Consider the following 16,907-nt stretch of genomic DNA (forward strand, 5'->3'; position numbering starts at 1 on the left):
AAGCAGTCCAAGGCCGAGTGCAGGTCGTCCTAGAATGGCTTTAATCCGTAGCTAAATCGTACCGCCTTGCTTGTAAAGACAAGATATATCTCTGCTTTAACCAGCTGGTCTGGTAATACGAAGTATCTCGTATGGGTATGAAAGTTGTGTTATGAAGGTGCGGAGAAAAGGGGTAGGATGGGGAAAAGGCATAGTTATTGCAAATCATCAGGGGCGATGACGGCCATTTCCATTGTAACGACATTGTTTTCGAAAGTTGACCTTGATCGCTATGGATCCCAAGGGATCTATGCTTGTTCAAAGGGTTAGATGTTAGTTTCTCATGTTAATAGTGAACTTACAGTGTTCAAGTCTGGTGACGAACTCGTTAGTGAAGCATGGTGATTTGAATCAACTCAAAGATATCGAGTGCCGATTAGAAGTCGTTGTCCAGAGTCGCTGGTTCAGTCCAACAACTGCGCCTGTATCCAGTCACAGGCTCGGTAGGTATGTTTTGTTTTGTTTTGCAATTCTGCAGGAAGTTAGGTGTTGGGCGGGAGTGGGAGATACATGGAACGCCGCCCTGCCTCACTTGCATCTACCTGTATATACTGACAATTTTATCTCAGGCACCCTGTATTGCACTCAATATCGCATCCACTCTTGGCTCCTCCTCGAGTCGTTGTATAGGCAGTATTGCAGTGTTAAGATGGGCAACAGGAAGACAATAAGCGGCCTCCTCCCGGCAATACCCCGAACTGGAGAAATTACCCTACCTAGCCTGGTGAAGTTCAAGCCCAAAGGCGAACCGATGTTCAAACGGGACTCATACCAGATCCACGGTGCAAACTGGGGCTGCCCCGACGACACTCCGGGCGAGAGTGCCGACGATTCTGACCCTCGCAAATCCACCGCTGGTATACTGAAGAGCATAATGCCTGTTTAGGATGCAGCGACAAGCTCGCCGTCGCCTTATTCCTCGCCGTCCATAAACTATAAGCCTTCACCGCAGACGTTAGAGGTGGGCATCAAGTTGGCCTTTGCCATCCAGCATATGTTCTTCATATGCTAGTTGGTCAGAGGCCAATATGTCGCTGGCTTCTATACTCTTCGTATATGGTTGGGCTCATCATAACATCACGTTGGTGAACTAGGGCTTAATGGGTTTAAAAGCGGAAATGCGCGTCTGGTATTGTCTTATGGACTCTTATTACTTGGGCTTGATCCATCTATGCCGTAGCCATTAATTTATGCTGGCCAAGATTGCCTCTTCTTCACTTAATACGTAAAGTTCACATAAACCTTCATTCAATATTCTTGTTGGAGCTCAACAACATGAGGATACATACTCAGCTTAGCGACAACTCCCCTGTTTCTGAGATATGTCTAGATATAAGGGGTCCTGTAGCAATGGAAACAGTATAAACCAAATACCTAGGCTTTCGTGGCGCCTGCAATATGCGTAGACGTTGCATAGCCGTTGGGTGTCAGTGCCAGCCCAAACCTCCACCTCGACAGCAACGAGCACAGCTTTGCCATCGGTCAGAGACACCAGACTTCCAGACTTCCGATTTAATCCGTCGAAGACAAGCCTATTCTCGTTTCCAAGTGAAGTTGCAAACTTGGTTGATCATGACTTAACTTGACAAACAGGGATAGACAGTAGCAAACATCGTTCACATGTGGCAAAACAACTGACTCAAGACAACGTTCCTCTTCCGTTTTGGTACATGAAGGTTATCTTTTGGTCCAAAAGATGAGCCGCTAACGGACAAACAATGACTTTGTGGAGTTTGAGTTTATGTGCCTGCAGCACCTGATGATAGACTTTTACGGGGACAGTCCGCTTCCCAAATCGTCTCCCCGCCGTTGCCGGGAAAAGCAGCTGTCATGGTTCCACAAGCAGTCTTTGTTCTTGTGTGGCCTCGGATTTCCCAACTGCTTGGCGAGTCTAGATCCAGTTGTGCGTGAGGTGGTGATACCCACATATGCCTCACCGCTGATGTGTTGAGGTGATTTCACGATACAGTTAGGTCACGGTTAGAGCAAGCCTTTAGGCATAAAGATAATTGTTATACATTATTAAGGCTATTAATGCCAATCCTAGTACTGCTGGCTGTTCAAAACAATCATTATCCTTTCGTCATCATTAATTCCATCTCATTGTTCACCAAGGTATTCCAGATTAAGGGCTGTACTTCTTCCACTGGATCTTGGAAACATCCTTGTAGCACTTGGACTCAAGGGCGTACTTGTGGCTGGAGTACGATCCCTTAGGAAGAGTTTCCAACTCGGCACACTGGGGCACGAGGCGGATGGGGGCACAACCCTTGGGGATGTTGCGCTGGATCTTGTTGTTCTTGTCGATGGTGAGGTGTGCCTGCTCAATGACGATGAAGTGCTTGCCCTGGTAGTATTCCAAGCTCTTGTTACACGCCACAAAAGTCTCGGGCAGCAGATATGTGTAGGGGTCCTCGGGCTGGTTCAACTGAACACCGGGTGTGCCGGGCTCAAAGTTGAGAGTAGCACCGAAAATGTTCTTGTTCTTCTTGTCGGCCACGAGAGCGATGCCATTGGGAGTCAAGGGAGTGCCACCGTCGCTGATGACAGTAGCCTCGCCGTTTTGGCGCTCCTCCTTGGTACCGTTTTGGTAGAAGATACGACCTTCCTTCTCGATAACTCCGACGAGGGCGAGGCCGGCTCCGGTGTGGATGCTGGTGAGCTCGGTGTTGTGGATGGGGGGATCAAAGTCCTTGGAGTGGTCTGTGACGTTGACGACGAGCTTGAAGCCCTTTGATGTCGAGCGTGAAGGGTATTTGGGGTTCACGTTGATATGAGGCTGGACTGGTGAGGCCGCTGCAAGGCCGAGGAGGCTGAGGAAGAAGGTTGAGGTGAGCATGATTGTTGGGTAGAGTTTTGATGCAGAGAGAGGTAAAATCTGAGAAGGGAGGACGGGAAGAGGATGACAAGAATCAAGTCAATGTCTTGTCTATTGTGTTTGTAGTCTTTGAAGGAGAATTGATGATACGAACAAACCAAGAAAGAGAAAAGGGCGATGGTCGAGTGTTTTAAATGTTTGCCTCAAAATCGTCCGTCCTGGTTCTCAGCTCAGCCGATGTAACGATGAGGTCCATCACAGCTGGGCTGGCCGATCAGAACCTGGAAGTGGCTGGCAGGCTGGCTAGCATCGTGAGGTGACTAGCGGACCCTCAGTGGGTATTGAGCCCATTTGTGGTCAGAGTGGAACCCGCTCCAGTGGATTGCAGGGAGTTTAGCGAATGGCTAGAGGGATCGCCGGTGCGGGGAGTCCCAGCTGTAGCCAAGTCGGGGCCTTTAATACGAGGGTCCTGCCGCGACTACTTCATTGGATGGGTGTTTCTCTCCGGACACCTCAGACAGATAGACTGGTGCCATTCACGATGTTGAGCGGGCAGTATCAGAGATGAGATACCTTATACAAATACTATTATAGGTAGTACACCGACTATACAATCTCAAACACACCCAAGTCAGCAAATGAATATCGTCATGAAAAGGTCCAGTTCTTCTGACGTCAAGAGATTGCGATGCTCAATCCCTTGTTTCGAAACATGAGAGGATCCCAGTCCAATCATTGAAGATCCGATATCCATAATTAGCTTCTTTTTTTATCTCTTCAAATGCCATTCTTCCGTCACATGCTACGATATCCATTGGGGTTTTTTTTTCTCGCTGATAAAACCCAAATCTGTGGATCTAAGACTAAGGATTAGTTAGCCAATGTACATGCACAGGCGAGACCGATGCCAAGGAATAGGATACGATGGTCTTTGTTTGACAGGACGGAGGCTGGCCTCAGCCTCATGTTACGCGAAATGGCGGTCCTCATGGTCATTCCGTTTTGTCAAACGTTGAGCTCCATCGCGTGGCATTGCAGTTCGCAGGGGTTGACTCACTAGTCCATTGTCTGTCAACGTTTATGACGTTTCTGTTGATCTGTTGAGATCTTTACGAGATGGCGGTTTCATATCCCTTGAGATGATATCACCAGGGTCTTTCTGTATGTGTCAATGCGATGATCTTTCGTGTCCTGCATCGTGAATTATATCATAAATGTGGTTCAGATCCCAATTACGTGTGGCCTGTTCCTATGAGATCACCAACATTCCTCCAGAATACTATCCTGGAAGTCGGGATTTTCGGGCGGGCTTTTTTTCCCAAACGTAAACTCAATCTCGATGTCCTATCATGCAACTAATTGAAGCATAACGTTACTTGGTGGTGCCTTAGACGTGGAAACACCATCATGATCATATGCTAGTCAGTGCAAACCTCTCATGATTTGAAATGGCTTTGGTTAGTCATTGTCTATTCTTGATAACCGTATCCTCAATTCCTCTTAGCCTAGGAACCGGGCTCGCTCATGGCTTCAACGGCGTGGTTTGGCTGTGGAGAATGTCTTCAGTCTAGACCTGGACGAGTTGACGAGTTTCTCCATTTGTATTCCACTTGTTATGGTTTAGGTAGTGACTTTACCCCAAGCTGTGGCTTGATGACATCGTTGAGGTGCACTGTAATGTCTATGCGCTAGGTTGAGAGATAAAGCCTTGCTTCTCTTGGTGTAAATGCGGTGAGGTGACGAAAAGTCCTATTCCCTCGCCAGGTCTGATATCGTGGAAAACCAGAGTCCCAGTTGGAAGTGGTGGTCAGACTGACAGGTGTTGGCTGCAGCTTATTACACTTCGCCAGGCACAAGTTTACCTTGCTACTGTCACCTCCAATAAGCAACCGTCGGAGACTCCCAAGGCAGATAATTAGAGTACACCATTAAATCCATCGAGTTCATTGAGTTCATTCCAAGACATATCGTCTCGTCAGCCCGGGCCGTATAAACCAAAGTTCTGTATGCAACCACATTGATCAGCCAATAAGATAAGGTAGGCCTCCCTTAGCGCGGGCATTTTTACACTTCCGACCAACAAACATAGCCAATCAAATACCAATAACGTGACTTTTGGCCTACAATTGAGGGGTCGAGAGACAATCATTGGAACTTGCCGTGCCAAGAGGTTGCGAGAAAGCCTACTCAAGGTGTCATTTTAAGCCATGCCGAGAGTATATGAGACAGAGAAAACAACAACAGAGTATAAAATGAAACGCTTCGTCTGCGAGTTTCTTTGTGAACGCACCCTCTTTCCAATCCCATTCACAGCGTCTAGTTCATGAGCGATACTCAATCACTTCCCCAGATTCAGGACGAGCCTACGGAATTAAGTTTCGTAGGCTCGGACAATTTACTCAGCCGTAAGTTAAATGTGTCAAGCTCGAGTCATTATACTTGGGGAATACTCCACCAGTCGCTGTACTGACGTTGCACCGCCCTGTATCTAGCGTCTCCAAGAGACTTCGAGGCCTTGTCCACAGTGACATACTCGCAGGATGTGGATCAGAGCCTCATGGACTCATGGCCGCAGGAGATCATTTCTCTTGGCCCTTTGATGGACCAAGAGGATGTCCTCGACTTGGCTATGGACTCCGCACCTTCAGCTGTGGACGGCCTCTCTGACTTTGATTTCGCGGCGCCGATTATCGGGATGAATTCGCATCTCAGCGATATCGAAGCAGCTCAGTTCGACCTTTCGTCCTCTCCTGTATCTCTTCTCGATCTTCATGAATCCACATATGAGGTGATTCCAGGATATGTATCGCTCTCTGGCTCTCCAGAACCCACATCCACTCTATAGAGTGCGGGTTCTGTATACAGCCAGTCGAACGATACAGTCCTCGATGCAATCTCTCCTGTGGCTTTAGGAAGTGGCGGAACTCAGATACAATCTTTTGACCTCATCTCCCCAGACTTTGGTTCTCCTCCTGCTGAGACCTCGACAGATAACAGTTCAAGTTCAGAAACGGGCAGCAAGGAAAGGTTCGAAGAAGATACCATCATTCGTTTGAAAAGTGATGAGTTTGCAAGAAATGGAATATTTTTCTGCAACTGGCCCGAATGCGATAAATCCTTCAGCGAGAATCGCAAGCGGAAGTGAGTCTTGGGATCCCGTGATTCTCTATGCCCACGTTACTAACGAGAACTCAGCAACCATCTTCGAACTCATACCAGACCTGTTCACTGTTCCTGGCCTGGCTGTAGCTATACAGATGTTTGGCAGAAGGACATGAAGCGTCACTATCAGACGCACCGCTCCCGGAAGACCTTCCAATGTTTGTTATGCAATGAGTGGTTTACCAGGAAGTACAACTTGAGTAGGCATGAGCGGGAGGCACATCGTGGAAAGAAAAGGGAGAGGAAGCGTCGTAGCTAGTCGGTCCTTTCAATAGCATGCTGCCAGAGTAAACTTAACTTTTTATTAATTCATTGCTGGTTTCTTTCTAAATGTCCAATTTGTTAATGTTAGTAGTCGACTAAAATTCTAGATACACACTCCTATCACTTCAGGCATCCAATCCTACACCTCCATCCGAGTCGTTATCACTATCCTCACTTTCATCGCTGAACTCATCTTCATTTATGTGTGCCAATGAGGCAGAATCTGTTAGTGTTGGTGTCAATATACCGTGCGACAACTGGCGTAATCTGTGATAAACTCACCATCACTCCATCCATCACCGATTCCCAAGACTTCGTCATTTTCAACCTCGCCGAGGCTTGTAGTGCTCATAGTCTCGGTGATATTCGTTACAGAGTCCGGCTGCCATGGGGTAGGCCCTTGCTGAGTTTCGATCTGCTGTTCAACTGCTGTACTCAGCTCACTACTAAGCATTGCCAAGGCCTTACGCTGATCCAGCCAGTGCTCATTCTTCCATCCGCCTGGCAACTCAATAGGTCTCCAGTTCAGGTACGCTTTCTGATGAGACTCGGGCTCCTCGAACCTTCCAGGGTGGTGCTTAAAGTAGAATTTGCAGCATAGACATGCAAGCTTGCTGCATGCTATGTAGCGATCGCCACCGACGAAGCTGCGTTGGTTCCGATGGAATTCTTCTAGTACCTGAATTTCCGAGTGCACACGTACTTGGCCGTTATCCTCGTCGTACATGGATCTAATGGTCTCTTCCAATTGTAGTGGCCCATCTAAAAGAGCGAGATGGCTTTGCATATCCTTGAGGCGGGGATCCCCAGGCCGTAGTATTCTTTTCAATATCGAGTTCAGGTTTCTGAGCCCATCCGCTGGTGGAACAATTGCTGGGATAGGGGCCTGAACTTTCTTGATCTCATAGGAGGTGAACAATGGTCCTAACTTGATAAAATCGTCGATCAGGAGTGCTGGTATGCGGATTCTTTCGGCAAGACGACCTATCAAATGTCTGACTGCCTTGATGTTCATTGCAGTTTCTCGAGGTGCAACATCAAGCTCTCTACTCAGAGACTCAAGGCTCGACATCTGAAGATCATGTCGAGAATCGTAAGCAGTTTGACAAAGGGCTAGAGTGTCTGTATTAGTGTCAGAGAATCGAGGTAGCCACTCTAGGAGGGATCTTCTCTCTATGGATATCCCTGGTTAACTATGCCTCCTGCTGTTGTTATGGCTTAACTTACCAGCTCCTTGGACAGTTGTGGCATTTTCTTGCAGATACCTTTCGCAGTAACGAGTAGCCCGCCACAATAGCTTGCACTCTTTCTTCAGCCTTGGGGCTGCAAAGTCAATGCATTTCTTTGTCAACTTCTGTCTCAGCCTTTCTCGTTCTTCCTCGGTCCCTTTCGGGTCCCTTTGGAGCTGTTGAAGAATATCGTTCAGGAACGGAATGACTTTATTTTGTGGCGTAAAGTTCGCTGCAACCCAGAGAATAATCTCGTTTGTCTGGGATTCTAGAGCAATTGAAGTAGTAGTGTCTCCGCCCTTTCGATAATCGCAGATGAAACACAAGTTTTTGAGGAACCTGCGTCTGATACCTCGGACATCAGTTGGGGCATAGGCGGTGACCATATGAGGACCATCAATGCCTTTGAGAATATGAAACAGTGCGAGATTCTCAAAAAGACGTGAGAGAATCCTGCTGTATTTGTCCAGACGAGGCGGTCCAACACCCATTGTGTTCATAGTCAATACAGGAGTATAGATAGAGTAGTAGGAACCTTCTATGAAAGGGAGGTAGGCATCAACTTTATATAATGTTGCTTCGCTCTGTTATTTCATTTTGACTTTTGGGTGAGGGCGTATAGCCTTGTGTTTGTACCCTCCATTTCATGTTGGTTGGCTTCCCGTTGTAAGTCTAAGGCAGAATGGGCCGAGTGTGGTCTATATTGAGGCTGGGTTGCCCCCGGTTATCACAAACTATCCCCTGGCTTTACAAAGCACAGAGAAAGTGGAAAAACCATAAATTATATTCCAGGGCGCATATGGGAGAACGTGTGCAAATCCACCAAGAGCAACATGCACATCGATGAAGATCGGTGAAAGGGGAGTATCTCAGAGTCACTGGATGACCAAACTTGTTGGGTCTGTGCCAAGTAAATGAGCCAGCTCCAGGGCTAAATTGCCTTTTCTTTCTTCAACGTTTCCAATTGACACGGAAATATCTGAGCCCATTGATTCTATGATGGACCCATGTTTCAACCAAACCTACTGGACCAACTATTCAATCCAATGAATGTCTTGACTAAGGTATTAAAAAATGTACGATTTAAGTGTGGGTCAAGCCGTGCATAGCACTCAGACGCTGACACTTCTGGACCACAAGGTAGCGGGTATAACGGGAACGATGAAGAGCAATTATATCCGTTGCTATAGGTCGATACAAAAGATGTAAATGTTTCTCGTTTTCCATCTCAAGTGCTAAATTCCTCCAGATGAAACAATGCATGCTCCCGAGGTATTGGGACCTACCAAAAACATGGAACGAATGGACAGTGCTTCAGTTGACCAGGGACAGGGCTGATGGCGCTAGATGCGTAGCGAACTCCGCTAAAGTCGGCAAATCTCGATCTGGTTGGCTCGTCCAGCTTTGGCGTGATGCGAGAGCTTCGCCAAACAGGTCCACTTCGGGAAAATCGAGAAATTCCACTGCCATGGATTATTTATTACATAGTTATTAGACATGAGCTACAGCTCCCCCTCATACTCAGTCATACCCTAACTTTTCTTTCCCTGCATCATCCTCTTCTCCAGGCCCCTCGTCGCCCCAGGTAGCTCGCCCACCATGCTTTCGCTGGACAGGCTGCCAAACGAGGTCCTCTGTAATATCGCCGGCTTCTTGGTCAAGAAATATGATATAGCTAGCTTATCAAGAGCCAACCAGCACTGCTACGATATCGCCAGCCCGATTCTCTGGAAACGCGAAGCTCGATCGGATAGACCGGGTGCCATACATTGGGCTGTCGAACATGGAGACATCAATATCTTGCGCCGTGCTCTCGAGGCTGGCGTTGACCCTTCACGGGTAGCCTTTACCCACCGACCCAAACCACGCATTAGCACTAAGCATAAGTGGTACAACTATCATTCGAATTACTACGACGACCCTGTTTGGAGGGTTCAGGACGATGACCACTCAGTTGATTTGGACGCATCATATGTGTCACACGACACGTGCGATTGCTTCATAGGCGGTTGCGACGACGGCATATTCAGCGATTGCAGATGGGAGCCCATACATGTTGCTGCGAGTAAGGGGCGGATCGATATGATTGAAATTCTCCTCGAGGCGGGTGCTCCTATAGATGCCCCTTCGTGGGGCGTGTGCTTGTGTCGTCCACATCTGCCCATGGAAGCTTTCTCCGAGTCTCCAGCTGTAGATGAAGGAGAGCTCGAGGATTTACATGGAGGAAACTGGACACCTTTACATGTCGCCATATGCCATGAGGAACTCGAAACGGCAAAGTTTTTACTGAAGCGTGGAGCGTCGCCGGTCATCTATCAGGGAATAGACTTCGAGCTGGAACCGCTCGCATGGCGACAGGATGACACCCCCGTGGACTCGAGCAGATTCAAACTCACCGCACTACATCACGCTGCGAGAATGAACATGATGGATCTCATCGAGTTTCTCATTGACGAAAAGTATCAAGAAGACATCGACGTCGAAGGTCCATTTATGGGAACACCTCTATTTCAAGCAACATGGCATGGACACTGGGATACCGTAGTCCCATATCTCCTTGAACATGGTGCCGATATTGATAAGAGACTCATTGAGACGGGATTGACGCCCCTCATGATGGCATGTTTCTCACGTCGCTTCGATGACGCCGCAAGACTCGTTGATTTGGGTTCAAATGTCACGGCACTATCTGTACATCAATTCAGTATTCTTCACCTGATTCTCGGACCTCGTCACCTCCGGCCAGAAGACTTTTTTGACCCCCTCGGATCTCCTCCGAAGAAACCTAGCAAGGTCTCCGAGGCTGAAATCATTCAGAAATTCATTACTAAGGGTTTCGATGTCGATGCGCGGGAAACCCTACTTGGAATGACACCATTGATGGTGGCGAGCGCGAGCTGCAACACAGATGCAATGCAAGCATTGCTTGAAGGCGGTGCCAACGTTAACGCGGTAGACAATGAAGGCCTGTCTGCACTTGCGAGGGTCGGTGAGACCGCCGAAGGCTCTGCTATTCTGGGTTTGTACGATTCTGCCAAGCTGCTGCTTGATGCAGGGGCCACATTGGAAGATTCGAGAGACGAGATTACACCACTCAACATTATCTGCACACGGCAATGCGAACCCTACTTCAACCGTGAATGGGATAATCAGCACGCCATTCTAGCCAAGCTTCTTATCGAGCATGGTGCTGACCCAAACGAAAAGGGTGTTGCTGCCAGCCGTCCATTCACAGAGGCCATCATTCATGGAAACTTGAATATCGCTAGAGCGATCATTGAGAACGGTGGACGGCCAGAAAAGGGTGATCTGGAAAGACTTCTCTCAATATTCGTCCACGAACCGTATGATGATGGAAAGACGGATTTCATATTGCACATCGATCACGCCAAGTACGGCATTTCAGGTCCCTCCGAGGGCTTCCTGGTGGACCTTCTCAAAACAGCTCTGAACAAGCAGCTCTGGACCCGAGCCGCCGACTTGATGAGGTCGGTGCCAACCCCGAGCGTGTTCCGTAAGGGGTTAATCTATCGGTGCTTGGAGAAGCCTTCTCCGATTGCCGACGAGCCATCGAGCCTGATCCAAGTGCTTCTTGATCGCGGCCAAGACCCGAATGAGCTCTTCGAGGGTGAGCCACCGTTGTATTATAGTTTCAGATCTGGGTCTTGTTGGCGGACAACACCTGTCCTTGTAAATGGGGGTGCTGACATCCATATGCCTACAAAAGCCATGCCTGATGGTGCTTTCATGTATACCATAACTCATGACTATCAGCCACAGACATGTCAACTTCTTGCCAAACATCCGCACGCGTTGCGCGACAAACCAGAGAGGCTACATCGAGAATGCTGGTCATCTCTTATAAAATGGCAGCCCGATCCAAGCAGGGTTCTTGTCGGAAGACCAGATGATCGTGTACCAACACTCAACTGGACATTTACCAGCCGGCTGATTTCAGCTGGTCTCCGAACTGATGTCACAACGCTTGATGATGAAGATGTCAAAGAACTCGTGAAGCAAGCGATACCGAAATCCGAGGTCTTGAAAGTCGAGGGGCGAAAGGTCCTGGAGGCCTTCGACATAGCCTATGTGGAGCCCTCAGTCACGGATATAGTCGCTGCTAATATTGGATTGGGTGATGAGGACAAGGGCGAGGAAGAGGACAAGGGCGAGGAAGAGGACAAGGGCGAGGAAGAGGACAAGGGCGAGGAAGAGGACGAGGAAGGGGAAGACTTCGAATATGGCTCTGTCAGTGATGAGATTGACGATCATTCAGATTACTATGACGTCGATAGCGATGGAGTTCCATTCGAGCTTTTTCCTCCCTACATGGGCGGAGAGGATGGGGATGAAGATGAAGATGAAGATGATGAAAATGATCAAGGGGAGCAAGATGAAGAAGACGGATGGGGTGAGGGAAACTCGAGTGATTTTGATGACTATGATGATGGAGCTCCCATACCGATACCAGCCCCTCTGTTATTTGGGTTTATGATGTAAGTTCATTTGTTACAAGGTACGGTCTAATGTCGTCGTATTTTCTTCATAACGACTGGGCAGAGTTAGGTTGGGTTTATTTTATGATAGGTATGGTATGATTTATGGGCTGGCGCTTTACGGATGGGATAAAGAGGTAGACGGATTGTGGGACGGCATCACGGTCTGGGGCTCGACATCCAAGCAATATGGATGGAACGACATTCTGCGATGAAAATTAGGACAATGGATTTCATTTTGCTGTAAGATATGGTTAATGAGGTCTCGTGGAGTATGGAGGAAAAGGTGTTAGTTTAACTGAAATTCTATGCTAGAAGCTGAAGAGCACGGGTAGAATGAAATCCCTTCAACCATTCAAAGTTATCTCACTGAGCCTCGTCAACTTCCAACCCTTCCTCGCCGATGAAGCGTGACTCCTTGATCCGAGAACATTATTAGACGCCGAGCTGCTACGGATGTGAACGATATTCCCGAAGCCGGCTTCGACCTCCGGCAGCGGGGGAAACGCCAACACTATAACTAACGCCAGGGGCAACTTTGGCAGCCTCAGACTACGCTAATTTGGGTTTTGGGTGACAGGTCGGAGATGATACGGCGTTGTGGGACAAATTCTGAATGGGATCACGAGGAGAAGAGAGGTAGGGGGATGAGGAAGAAGAACCTTGAGGGTTTAACAGAGGCTGGCCGGTGGTCCGGAGATTCAGGGTAGGCAAGTATGCTTTATATTTTTGGGGATATAATACTGAGTTTCGCCATTTCGATGTTGTACTCTTCTCTTGAAATGAATACATTTAGATAACGACGTATTCAATAAATTACTATAGCGTTGTGCGGAGTAGGTTATGCTATTCATGTTAAGCTGTTTACTGTCGCCGTGTGAAGCTATACGCATGTTTTGACCGTGAGCTATTTTGCCTGCAGGTTCTCAAGCTCAGGAAGATGAGCATGCAGGGAAACAACCAAAGAGGCAAACACTGGAGATGCAAAACAACTGTACCAACCAGGCCAACATAACAGATCGAGTCCGAAAAAGCTTGGCCTCGTCGCTATCATCATGTGGCGGTTCTGGTCGAATCTCATTGAAGCTCCGGAGATGAAAGTGCGGAAGAGGCCACCCCGCATCCGCATCCGTGACCGTAGCCGGAGTTATGGGTCAGGAGGAGGTTCGGGGGCTAAAAACGGATGGATGGCGGGATACCGAATAGCGACGGAATTCAGATTTTGAGGCATATGAGTTTGTGACAAGGTATAGTATGCAGTCATGAGACGATGGAAGTCTTACTAGGTATCAGTCACCGGTCAAAGTATACTAGATACAGAGATGTCAACGATTAAGAGGGACAAGCAAGTCCTTGTAAAGTGTAAATGAGGCAATCTACGTACGATATCAGAGCCTCAGTGGAGAGTCGGTCCATCTGTGGACAACTGCATCATTGATAACAGGTTCCGAGTAGTATGTAGCAGTTTTCCACAGTTGACGACTCCGTAGCGATAATTGGAGCCCAATTACTCAATAGCAAGTCGTTTAGGTACGGTTGCTGTGGTGTAGTTGTAGTTGTTACGGCATCATCCATCCATCATAAGCATGTCCCCCACTTACACCATCGTCAGTATCACATCGCATCGCCTCGGACAATGTTTCCCTAGAATGTTCCATTCTTCTCCAAGAGGCAGACTAACTTGATTTTCTCCCAATTGGAGTCCCTTGGAGACACAGCATCACCTTTATTTTTGATTGATCTTTTTTTTGACAGCAGAATATACCTAAAGACGGAGATTTACACCGTAGCTGCCGTTACTTGAAGAGGTTGGCTTTAACCCCGCTCTGTGGGTGCCGAAAGAGGCAACCTTGGAGACCCCGCCTGAAGCAAGATGACCACACGCGATTGGTCTACAGCTCTAGCTCTTATCCTCCACTTTGCCCTTCTCGAGCTTCTCCCCCAGTCAAACCAACACCGAACACCGAGATATGCCCCGTATCATGGATGAGGAGCTTCTCGCCCATTTGCCCATACTTTCCTCTTCGAGTAAGACCCCTCCAAGTGTGTGGTCGCACGCGCTCCCTACTCCCCCTCCCCCGCTCTCTACGGCTGCGAGCGTGTTAGTTGGGACGGCATCCAGCGGGTTACAGGCCGGTCACCGTGAATTGTACAGACCACAGACACTCGAAATAGCAGCCTGATCAAGTACCTGATGGAATTGACAGTTCGATACTCAATGTCCGGTCTCGTTGCGGCTGCCAGTTTCGGCGCTTGTCGCCTCCGCAGAGAACCTATCGAGATGGAGAATGCTTCCAGACTTTGACGCCCACAGCTGATAGAGTAGGTTCTCCATGGGACCCCCCTCAGATGCCGACACCTTCGGGGTTCGCGGGATCGATGGAGATTCGCTGTCTGAGAGACACCGGCCCCTGCCCGTGCCACGGTTCCAGTTCCGTTCATGGCGAGAACGCAAGCATTACAGCGCAGCACTACGCTTGCTACGGTGCTTGTGTGAGTGTGCGTGAGACGTGGAACCTTGGCTGTGCCATCTTTTGTCTTGTCTCCCTAACTGTGGAGAGCATACATCGTTGTAACAGGCTCGATCAGACGCCGGTGCCCGTTACTTGGTGACAAGATACATAGCCATGGCGCGTTCATTTCCAGAGCATAAATATCTGGCATTGGACCCTCGATATCCTACTTTCTCTCCTCCTCACTCTCATCATCATCATCATCATCATCTTTCTTCCTTCTTCTCTTATTTCCTCCTCTAACCAATAAACCCTTTTCACAACCGCCAAAATGGTAAGCATTCCTCTCCATCTACATCTCTATATCCTCTTGAGCCTCAACTAACACATCAAACAGGTCAAGGTTCTTGCAGTTCTCTACGACGGTGGCCAGCACGCCAAGGATGTATGTCTTTTACCACTTTCATTATCTCAACCCAATTCCTCTTGATTCTCTATCAACCATCTCCAATGGTCGTTGATTCTGCCTTCAACTCTCATATCTACCGACAACCACAAACAACTCTCCACACACCATCCTTCCGCGCTTGTCGATCTCAAACGCGGGGAAATGGTCTCACTACATGAGAATCAGCCACATCCAGCCCAATGATGCGGGGCAACGTCTGGGCAACATGCAAAGACATCGAGAAGTGATAGTTGGGTGGCATTGTTTAGCTTGTGTCACTCTTGTGGTATACAATGCATGGGTCTGAGCAACAATGCAACCCAACTTACACCCAATGTCTGAACACTGCATCATCAACCCCTCAATCACTCTTCAAATCACTTCTCCTCAGCCAATTGATTTCATGGCAACTAACATGTCTCATAGCAACCCCTCCTTCTCGGTACCACTGAGAACGAGCTCGGTATCCGCAAGTGGCTCGAGGACCAAGGTCACACTCTCGTCACCACATCCGACAAGGACGATGAGGGCTCTACCTTCGACAAGGAGCTCGAGGATGCTGAGATCATCATCACCACTCCCTTCCACCCCGGTTACCTGACTGCCGAGCGTCTGGCTCGCGCCAAGAAGCTCAAGCTCGCTGTCACTGCTGGTATCGGCTCTGACCACGTCGACCTCAACGCTGCCAACAAGACCAACGGCGGTATCACCGTTGCTGAGGTCACTGGCTCCAACGTCGTCTCCGTTGCTGAGCACGTTCTCATGACCATCCTTGTCCTTGTCCGCAACTTCGTCCCTGCCCACGAGCAGATCGAGGCCGGTGACTGGAACGTTGCCCACGCTGCCAAGCAGGAGTTCGATCTTGAGGGCAAGGTTGTCGGTACCGTCGCTGTCGGCCGCATTGGTGAGCGTGTCCTCCGCCGCCTCAAGCCCTTCGACTGCAAGGAGCTCCTCTACTTCGATTACCAACCCCTTTCTCCCGAGAAGGAGAAGGAGATTGGCTGCCGCCGTGTCGACACCCTCGAGGAGATGCTCGCTCAGTGTGATATCGTCACCATCAACTGCCCTCTCCACGAGAAGACCAAGGGTCTCTTCAACAAGGACCTCATCGCCAAGATGAAGAAGGGCTCTTACCTCGTCAACACTGCCCGTGGTGCCATCGTCGTCAAGGAGGACGTTGCTGCCGCTCTCAAGTCTGGTCACCTCGCCGGTTACGGTGGTGATGTCTGGGACCACCAGCCCGCTCCCAAGGAGCACCCTCTACGAACCGCCAAGAACAACTGGGGTGGCGGTAACGCCATGGTTCCTCACATGTCCGGTACTTCTCTGGACGCTCAGATCCGATATGCCAACGGTACCAAGGCCATCATCGACTCTTACCTGTCTGGCCGCCACGACTACAAGCCTGAGGATCTTATCGTCCACCAGGGTGACTATGCCACCAAGGCCTATGGTCAGCGTGAGAAGAAATAAATGTATTGAGAGAATGGAAGAAATGATTTGTACATGATGATGATTAGTTTTACAACAACTGCATTATAGACGCGGGTCAAAAGCAATCAGCGTTGCAGATAATACAATTTGTTAAAGTTCTACCTCCTTTTGTCTTGTCTTCAGTGACCCTAACAAGATGCCGTGAAAAGCCTACGTTAATCTATCAAACTACCAATGAGTTTACTTGATGATCTCCATCAAATAGCATGAAATATTTGGGACAGACATGAACCTTTCAATATCCGATAAATACTTGCCGAAAAACTGAGGGCGACAGTTGATATAACACATATACATGAATCACCTTTGTCAGAATAAATCACATGTGTCCTATCTTTTGATTCTCCTTCTTGGTTCCTATAATCACCAATGCAGCAGGCATCGGGCTATCTGCACGTCGTCAGACATTTTACACATTCTCTCATAATGACTGCTGCTAAACTGAAGCCAAGCAGAAATATGCTGCTGTTCGTTGTCTTTTTACTTTGCTATTAATACAGAATT

General features: G+C 48.5%; 5 protein-coding genes across 5 annotated transcripts; 3 read left to right on the top strand and 2 right to left on the bottom strand.

The window, feature by feature from the left end:
- Nucleotides 1-2,164: 2,164 nt before the first annotated feature.
- On the bottom strand, nt 2,165-2,878 carry FTJAE_9004 (uncharacterized protein; the record flags this gene model as incomplete). Its single annotated transcript, XM_037355881.1, has 1 exon — nt 2,165-2,878. One exon carries the CDS (start codon nt 2,876-2,878, stop codon nt 2,165-2,167), a length of 714 nt encoding a protein of 237 aa, XP_037203889.1.
- Nucleotides 2,879-5,180: 2,302 nt separating this feature from the next.
- Nucleotides 5,181-6,002, top strand: FTJAE_9005 (krueppel-like factor 11; the record flags this gene model as incomplete). The annotated part of the gene is made up of 3 exons (XM_037355882.1): nt 5,181-5,262; nt 5,350-5,645; nt 5,703-6,002. 3 exons carry the CDS (start codon nt 5,181-5,183, stop codon nt 6,000-6,002), a joined length of 678 nt encoding a protein of 225 aa, XP_037203890.1.
- A 406-nt stretch (nt 6,003-6,408) lies between these two features.
- FTJAE_9006 (uncharacterized protein) lies at nt 6,409-8,003 on the bottom strand (the record flags this gene model as incomplete). The annotated part of the gene is made up of 3 exons (XM_037355883.1): nt 6,409-6,506; nt 6,566-7,405; nt 7,511-8,003. 3 exons carry the CDS (start codon nt 8,001-8,003, stop codon nt 6,409-6,411), a joined length of 1,431 nt encoding a protein of 476 aa, XP_037203891.1.
- A 1,108-nt stretch (nt 8,004-9,111) lies between these two features.
- Nucleotides 9,112-12,012, top strand: FTJAE_9007 (uncharacterized protein; the record flags this gene model as incomplete). The annotated part of the gene is made up of 1 exon (XM_037355884.1): nt 9,112-12,012. The coding sequence occupies one exon, from the start codon at nt 9,112-9,114 to the stop codon at nt 12,010-12,012; it is 2,901 nt and encodes a 966-aa protein (XP_037203892.1).
- Nucleotides 12,013-14,792: 2,780 nt separating this feature from the next.
- Nucleotides 14,793-16,382, top strand: FTJAE_9008 (formate dehydrogenase; the record flags this gene model as incomplete). Its single annotated transcript, XM_037355885.1, has 3 exons — nt 14,793-14,795; nt 14,859-14,906; nt 15,336-16,382. The coding sequence occupies 3 exons, from the start codon at nt 14,793-14,795 to the stop codon at nt 16,380-16,382; spliced, it is 1,098 nt and encodes a 365-aa protein (XP_037203893.1).
- Between the last annotated feature and the right edge of the window lie 525 nt (nt 16,383-16,907).

The sequence above is a fragment of the Fusarium tjaetaba genome (genome assembly GCF_013396195.1).
Source record: "Fusarium tjaetaba strain NRRL 66243 chromosome Unknown NRRL66243_c0000200, whole genome shotgun sequence".
NCBI lineage: Eukaryota > Fungi > Ascomycota > Sordariomycetes > Hypocreales > Nectriaceae > Fusarium > Fusarium tjaetaba.